The 8246-nt window shown below is 36.4% G+C and overlaps 1 protein-coding gene across 1 annotated transcript in view; it reads left to right on the plus strand.

The window, feature by feature from the left end:
* The window catches only part of GMPS (guanosine monophosphate synthase), a 43500-nt gene extending 37604 nt beyond the window's left edge, over window positions 1-5896 (plus strand). The window contains exons 12-16 of the mRNA XM_026705870.2: window positions 744-869; window positions 2058-2173; window positions 3457-3587; window positions 4088-4260; window positions 5320-5896. Of these exons, the coding sequence (XP_026561655.1) occupies window positions 744-869; window positions 2058-2173; window positions 3457-3587; window positions 4088-4260; window positions 5320-5421 (648 nt within the window). The 3' untranslated portion in view covers window positions 5422-5896. The remainder of the gene's footprint in view (window positions 1-743; window positions 870-2057; window positions 2174-3456; window positions 3588-4087; window positions 4261-5319) is intronic.
* Window positions 5897-8246: the final 2350 nt, after the last annotated feature.

An 8246-nucleotide genomic window follows, 5' to 3' on the forward strand; every position in this document is an offset into this window, starting at 1 on the left:
CTTCTGGTATTTCCTCAGTTTTTACCCCATGTTTTTATTTTTATTTTTTCTAGTTTTTGATCTAGTTGTGTTACATTGCCTATCACTTATTCTACTTAGTCATCGCTACTTACGTAAAAAATATACAAAAAGAAGACCTATAATTGCATATGATTCCTAGAATCCTTAAGTAGTTTGTTACATCATTTTAATGTTGATGTTGAATTACATTTTTAATGTGTCTATATCAATGATATGCTAAACTAGCATACCAATCCGAATTTCAACTTTCCCCAACTGGCAGAAAGGCATACTGCTATATTTATTTATTTGCTGCCCGTCTTGTAATGAAACAGCGTGGCTTATAATACATGCATACAATACATCAATCCTTTGAAGGACTTTAAAAAGTCTTAAGAATTTCATAGACCAGGGTCCAAAGACTCAGTTAGAAATCAATTACCTGACAAATATGCTATATACATAGGAATTCACGGTAACTATATCTAATTGTTTCAAATTAAATCATAGCTATTTATATGCACATCAAAGGGCGGAAGCAACTTTTACCTGTTACCTGTTAGTATTTGTTCTTATTTTCAAAGTAGCTTCCAGAGTGATTCTTTATTTAAGAATATTAAAATTAATCCCTTCATCCTCCTTTATACTATGATCCTTCATAACTTTTAAATTCAGCTGTTGTGTTTGCTAGAGATGCATACTAACATTTTATAATACTTAGAATTAACTGCTTTGTTGTCTAGCCTCACACTCTGCTACAGAGGGTCAAAGCATGTACGCCTGAAGAAGACCAGGAAAAATTGATGGAGATCACAAGTCTCCATTCATTAAACGCCTTTTTACTGCCAATCAAAACAGTGGGAGTCCAGGTTGGTGAAGTTGCATCTGTGGCAAATATATAGAATGAATGAATTCTTTATTCTTTATTGGCCAAGTGTGATTAGACACACAAGGAATTTGTCTTGGTGCATATGCTCTCAGTGTACATAAAAAGAAAAGATACATTTGTCAAGAATCAAAAGGTTCAACACTTAATATAGTCCTAGGGTACAAATAAGCAATCAAATCATACTAGGAAACAGTCAATATAAGAAAAGCAATGTATTATACTAGATGGGAGAATTTCTGCAATTTAGTCCTGTTGGCTAGAAAGTCTGAAGTTAGAAGTTCTCACACATATGGAAGGCAGTAGGCTGGAAAAGTCTGGCTCCTTGCTTTTCTTACTGCAGCTGAAAGTAATGTATCTATCTCTACAAGCAAGTAATATTTTTGCAGCTTAGGACAACATCTTTCAGTTATTACTTTAATTGTCAAGAACCATGCCCAATAGGGCTGTGGCACTAAGATGTTGCCTAAGAAGGGGTAATTAGAATTTTTGACCTGCTTTTTCCTCTTTTTTCCAGGTTTGAGGGCTTTTAAAATGTGTTTTGTAGGTGCATTAATTCTATTAGAGGCTTCACACTTGAAATCAATTAAATTTTCTACTGAAAATCAAGAAATGATGTACCATTGTTCAAGTGTTTGCCTTCACATTTCAAGAATGTGAACTTGGCTGTAAAAAGTGGCTGAGCTGCATATCCAACAGGTAACTACCATATCTACTCGCAGATAAGCTGAGATTTTAAGATACCCAAATACACCCCCAAAATTGGGCTTGACTTATCTGGGGATAGGCTTATCCACGAGTATGTAAGGTAATACTTTTTTAAAGGACCTGTGTATCCTATATACTGTATATAGTCATGTATAAACCCATCTCCAGATAAGCCGACTCTTGAAGTTTTAATAAAACTACATAAGAAATGCACACAACCCATGGATAAGTTAATTGTATAAGTATATTAAAAAATATGAAAATTTTGAGGGCTAGCTTGATTGTGGGTGGTGCATTTTTCTTGGTGTTTTGGATAAAAATTCAAGAGTCAGCTTATCTAGGGATAGGTTTATGTGAGAGTATCTATACCGTTATCTAAGCACTTCTTTGGCTTGAGTTATTGACTCTAGTACATATTGTTTTAAATACTTAAATGTTGTGTTTTTGTGTTGTTACTTCATAGGGTGATGGTCGTTCTTATAGCTATGTATGTGGAATCTCCAGTAAAGGTGCTCCGCCTTGGGAGTCCCTTATGTTCCTAGCCAGACTCATACCACGGATGTGTCACAATATAAATCGGTAATATGCCCATTGATACATAGATCTTTATTACTTCATAATTTAGCTGCTGGTTAGTAACTCACAATGTGTCATTGGGGAAAAATTATATGTAAGAAGCAGAAGAAAACACCAGAAAACTTCTTTACTTTTTCTATATGCCTTTTAAAATACTGATAAAGGAAGTGTTGAAAGCCTAGCTCCACAACTCAATCCACATTTTTTTGTATGTGCTAATTTGACAAGTCTTGTTGATGCTTTATTGCATTATTGCAATTTTATGTTTTATAGGTATAGGTCATGTAATTGTTAGTAATGGAGGGGTGTTATTTTTATATTTTACAATATAAATGTCTTATTTCTGCTATGCAAAAGACTAAGCAAGACTAATCCTGTGAATTGGAGTCGTGATTGTTTTTTTAGGAGAAGCTTTAAAGTGAGACAAGAAAGAAGCATAAATTACTTCCTTTCTGAAAGCAAGTCTGTAATTTCAAAGTAATACAAAAATACATGGGCTTTTATTGAAAACATGTCTCTTTGATTTACTGGTACTCAGACTTTGAACTACATGTAATCATAATCAAAGATACGATAACTTTAGATGCATTGTTTGAGCAAAGATACATTTAGGCAATATAATGTCATCAGGTATCACTATTTCCCTAGACACTTTATTTAGCATGTTATGCTCAATAGGTTCCCTGTTCCCTGTGACTTTTAAAGATTAAAATGTGTTCAAGCACTCACATGCTGTCTATCAGTCTGGCATACTTTAAAGCAAATCACCAACTTTGGGCCATCATATTTATTTGTAGGGGTCTTTGGCCCTGAAGGCACGGTGGCCTAGGCTTGTTGACCTGAAGGTCAGCAGTTTGAGATCCAAGCACCACATGACTGTGTGAGCTCTAGTTCTTGACCCAGTTCCTTCCAGTCTAGCAGCTCCAAAGCATGCAAATGCAAGTAGATAAATAGACACCATTTTGGTGGGAAGATGCCTTGGTGTATAGTCATGCTGGCCACATGACCACAGAAGCATCTTCAGATAATGCTGGCTCCCTTGGCTAGAAAATGAAGATGAGCACCACCCCGGACACAACTGGACAATGGAAACTTTTGCCTTTTTAAAAATAACTTTGGAACACAAAGATTCACAAATCTATGAACAGGCAGATTTCCCAAATCATTTTGAGATTGTATCTCGCACATACTGAGAAAAATCCCAAGGTACCTCCCACCCCCAAAAGGTTGCCTACCTCCAGCAAACAGAGCACTTCGTCTAATAGATTGTCTCTCCCTCTCCTTAGGGTTGTCTATGTGTTTGGGCCACCAGTCAAAGAACCTCCCACTGATGTTACTCCCACTTTCTTGACGACGGGAGTTCTCAGCACATTGCGGCAGGCTGATTTTGAGGCTCATAACATTCTCAGGGAATCTGGTTAGTGTGATAGCTTTCTTTTGTGTGGTGCTTTGCATTTACAACATATGTCCCAACAAATATTTTCTGAAAGCTTAGTAGACTAGAGAGTCTAACTCCTTCTTTACTGAAACAGACAATAATAAAGAAGTTGATACTTGTTTTTCAGGATCCCTGTGCAAAACAAAAGTAGGTATTCCATTAGTCCTCCCTTAAGTTTGCTTTCTATGTTGACCCCATTATCTCCACATAATAATACGTTTTTTCTATAAGCCTATATAAATAAAATATTTGTTGAATCAAGCCCAACTCTTGGTGACTTCTTAGACAGATGCAATGCGGTGTTCACGGCCAGAATTTTTGCCATTATCTTCTAGGCATTTAATTGCATGTCATTTCTCAATTCTAGCCTACAAACCTGGGATTTTCTGGTGGGTTCATGTCCAAGTACCAGTTAGTTCCAGATCTAATTGTCCTTCTAGCCAATGCATACTTTCTTGATTTTTCTTCCTTTATTCAAGGTTATTCTGGAAAAATCAGCCAGATGCCAATCATCTTAACACCATTGCATTTTGACCGAGATCCCCTGCAAAAACAGCCATCCTGTCAAAGATCAGTGGTTATTCGAACTTTCATTACAAGTGATTTCATGACTGGCATTGCAGCGACTCCTGGCAATGAGATACCAGAAGAGGTAAATGCCATTTAGAAAATTAAAGTTGCCTTTGATTTCTTTGCCAAAATAGAAAGTAACATTCCTTTGTTTTTAAATGTATACCAATACTTACTTTTTTTTTTATTCATTCAGTTAATATAGTCATACATCTCAAACTAGTGGCTATGGGTGGCAAGCAATCATAAAACAGATAAGTTAAAACATAATACAGAAAGAATAAATACACATAACCAGAAAATGGGACCCTTTACACATTAGAGTCCCCTAATGCCTAGGCACATACCCAGGTCTTCAAGGCCTTCCCAAAGGCCATCAGGATCTGGGCCATCCTAATCTCTGAATGTTCCTGAGGTCAGGCCCTATGGCAGAGAAGGCATGTCCCTTAGTCTCCTCTAGCTGACATTCCTTGGATGATGTGACTTAAGAGTGTGCCTGCTGGACAAAGTGGAAGGGTAGAAACAAGTGATAGAAGACTGACCCTCAGGTAGCTTGGTCCCAAGCCATGAAGGGCTTTAAAGGTGTCAACCAGCACCTTGAATTGCTGCTAGAAAAAGACTGGTAACCAGTGCAGCCCTGAAGCAATGTTGCTATCTGTGCTGACACCTTTTACCACCCATGCTGCTTCATTCTATACCAAATGCTCTTCAAAGGCAGCTCCATTGCAGAACTCCAAATGGAAGGTTATGAGAGCATGAATTACAGTCAGCAGAGCTCCTTGTCCTGGAATGGGTGCTACTGATGTACAAGTCAAAGGTGCGCAAAGGCCCTTTTAGCCACAGCTACCATCTGCAAAGAATGAAACACAAATCTCACAGGAAACAAAGACCAAAGTTAGATGCCGGTTTTTCCTCTGCAAGTCATTTGCCCTTTTGCAGATTAATACATTATAAAAGGAAAAACTTGGACATCTTCCATCCTGTTCTGGAAGATGAAGCAGAACATTTGAATTAATTGATTCCATACTAATCGGCCATCCTATTGGTCTCCCTCTTCTCTCTCACATCCCTTTTTCCAGCTGGGGACATGCTGTCATTAATGTCCTTTGACATCTCTTTCTTGCTGGCTGTTTAAACATAGGTTGTGTTGAAGATGGTGACCGAGATTAAGAAGATTCCTGGCATCTCCCGGGTGATGTATGACTTGACTTCGAAACCCCCAGGAACAACTGAATGGGAGTAATTACTTCCCTCCCCTTTGAAAGTACTGTATGCAGTTTTAAATTATATCAGAAACCATTCCCAGTGTTGACATGCAGTACTGTGAAAAGAGTGACTGGAGCGGCTGCTACATCTTATGTGATTACTGTATTCTCTCCTGGAACATAATCTGCAAATTAAGAGTGCTGATGAGGGTGGGGGAAGTCAGCTCAATGGGGCTGAGGACATGTACGGGTAAATAATTTACGGCAGCATTGCCTACGTGCAGATAGAATCATATTGCTTTGCCTTTTTTGTCTTACAGCCTCTTCCTGTTTTTGTGTATTTTACTGTTAAATGTCATTTCAATGTCTCTTTTTTTTGTATACTGTGTAAAAAGAGACGATTTATTTACATTCACCAACACTATTGTTAGAGCTATTAATAATGTAAAATGAAAAAAGTGACCAACTGCTTTTGAAACAGATTTATTATAAATAAATATTTTGCCAAATGGAGTAGTGAGTATTGTTGAATTGTAGATTAATGTATATTTATTTTCTGTAAATTGTAGTACCTGTTCCATATCATTTGGCATTTTAAGGTCATGGCAATAAGTGTTGATGTATTCAAGAAATATATCCAAATAAGAACTATATTCTACCCCACCCCACCCTCCCCATTCCCCACTTTTTTCAAAACAAATAACTTTTTAAGGATGTTAAATCATATGTCTTCCCACACTACGTAGTTACTGTCAATATTTAATATACATTAAATCAGCTAATCGACTACAAGAGAAACAAATATGAATTATCTATAAAAATTGAAAACGTACTGCTTGGGGGAAAGCAGAGTGACACTTTTCACAGCAGCTATCAAAATTGCTGGGTTATGCTCTTGTTTTCTTTTTTTACACCTTTAAGTCAAATTTTTTGGCTTTCTGTTTTATGTGAGACTTCCTATTAAAAGCAGGGAAATGTTGCATTTCAAATACTTTTACCAAGCTATGTTTAAATATTAGTTTGATTTCTATATGATTCATATTTAGAAGCATCTTGGTAAACTTGAGAATGAATGAGTTGTTTTATTAACACCATTTGAGGATGGTTACCACTAAGTTAAAAAGGTGAATATAGTTTACATCCAGTATATTGAACCTGAATCAAAATAAAACTGTTTCTTTAGTGTTTTGATTGGGAAACTAGAACAGAAGAAATATCAAGGGAGTTGACTCTTCTACACGTCGTGCCATAGCTTTTGTGACTCATTCTGGATACCTCCCAGTGCATTGCATATCGATACAAACTATGAGATGTTGCCTAAAACAATGCAGAAGAAAGTAATATTAAAAGAATGTTGCTGGCCACACACTTGCAATGACCTATTGATTTATTCTACTGGATTTAAAGGACTTGGATAAATTGCAGACTTCCCTTGCTGTACCAGCTACTTTATTGTGCCACATAATTATTTACAATTTCTTCAAGGTTATTCTCATGGAGATCTTGTAGTGACAGTACAAAGAGTAGCAGTAGTGTTCATAATGTCCAATCTTAACTACAATCCATGATTTGCATCCAAATTATTCTCTAGGAAAAGTTCGGAGTAAATGTCATGTGTAGAATCTTTGGAGTAGTAACAACTTCATTCCCTATCTTGGGTGGGGAATAGAAATTCAGAAATGATTGAGGGAATACTTCCTAGTCATTCGAGTTCAAGGGATGTTTACAGATCTTTGTGTGTCTTTATATTTGGGGCTTGGACAGCAAAATTTTGGCTGATTTCAATGTTTGTTTTAAGCTGGCTTAAAATTCAGACTTATAATTAAAGTATAGCTTGGGGGAAAAAAAGCTTAGTCACAGTCAGGTGAGTCAGAATTTTAATGTAAATAATTAAGTTTGCAGTTGGAGTTAAAATATTTTTGTTTTCATATTCATTTACTACAGACATGTACACTGTCAAATTCTGTGGGTTTTAGATTAGTAAATTTATTAAGTTTTGTTTTGTTAAGATAACAATGGATTTATTTTTAAGCTGGATACATGAATAAAATGGAGTTTGGAAACATTTGTAAGGAATATTACACTAGAGAAAAAATAAACGCGTATAAACGTGCATAAGTAAATTTTTTAAATGAAGACATCAGTGTTGCATAGAAAAGAGACCCTGTGCATAACTAGTATAATACTGAAAATTATTCCTTTCTCTTAAGCCCATACTGGGATTCAGTTTATGTTGGCAATGGAATGTGGAGTACTCTTAAATGGCCAGGCTTCCAATTCTTGAATGTATTTCACAGTATTGATTCCCATAATCAAAACCAGCTGCAGAAAGCAGGCTGGTGGTCCAGGAGGGAATGGGTAACCTGTAGCTTATGAATGCAGATGCCCTTGGTAGATTTGTTTGCCCTCTGATCTTCAGTAAGACACGTCAACTGTTTTCAAAGACAATTGTGTAGAGAATTATTCCTAAAACACTCAGTTAAAAAAATCTGTAAATGAGAAAAGTACTGTCAGCCTTAATTTTTATCCTCAAATAAAAGTGAACCCATTTGGATACTTCTGTGGTTTATTTTCTGTCATCATTCTTTATGATGCATTCTTTATTCCTTGTGTTCTTTCATTCTAAACCAGATTTTGGACACACTGGTAGAAGTTTTGAAAGTCATGGTTTGAACTTATTTGAAAAGAAGGACTCATCTGAATAAGGTACTCATTAGTCTAGACATTAGTCTAGCTTGTAAGGCTTTCCTGTTCAATCCGTGGGTGTCTGAATGGGTTCAGTCTTCTCAAAATATATCTGTTTGTTTCATGCCTCATTCTCATTTGAGAAGGCAACACAAAATGGGGAGATGTTGGTCCTGCT

The sequence above is a fragment of the Pseudonaja textilis genome, chromosome 4, assembly GCF_049901715.1.
Source record: "Pseudonaja textilis isolate UNSWEBS1 chromosome 4, rPseTex1.2, whole genome shotgun sequence".
NCBI classification, from domain to species: Eukaryota; Metazoa; Chordata; class Lepidosauria; order Squamata; family Elapidae; genus Pseudonaja; species Pseudonaja textilis.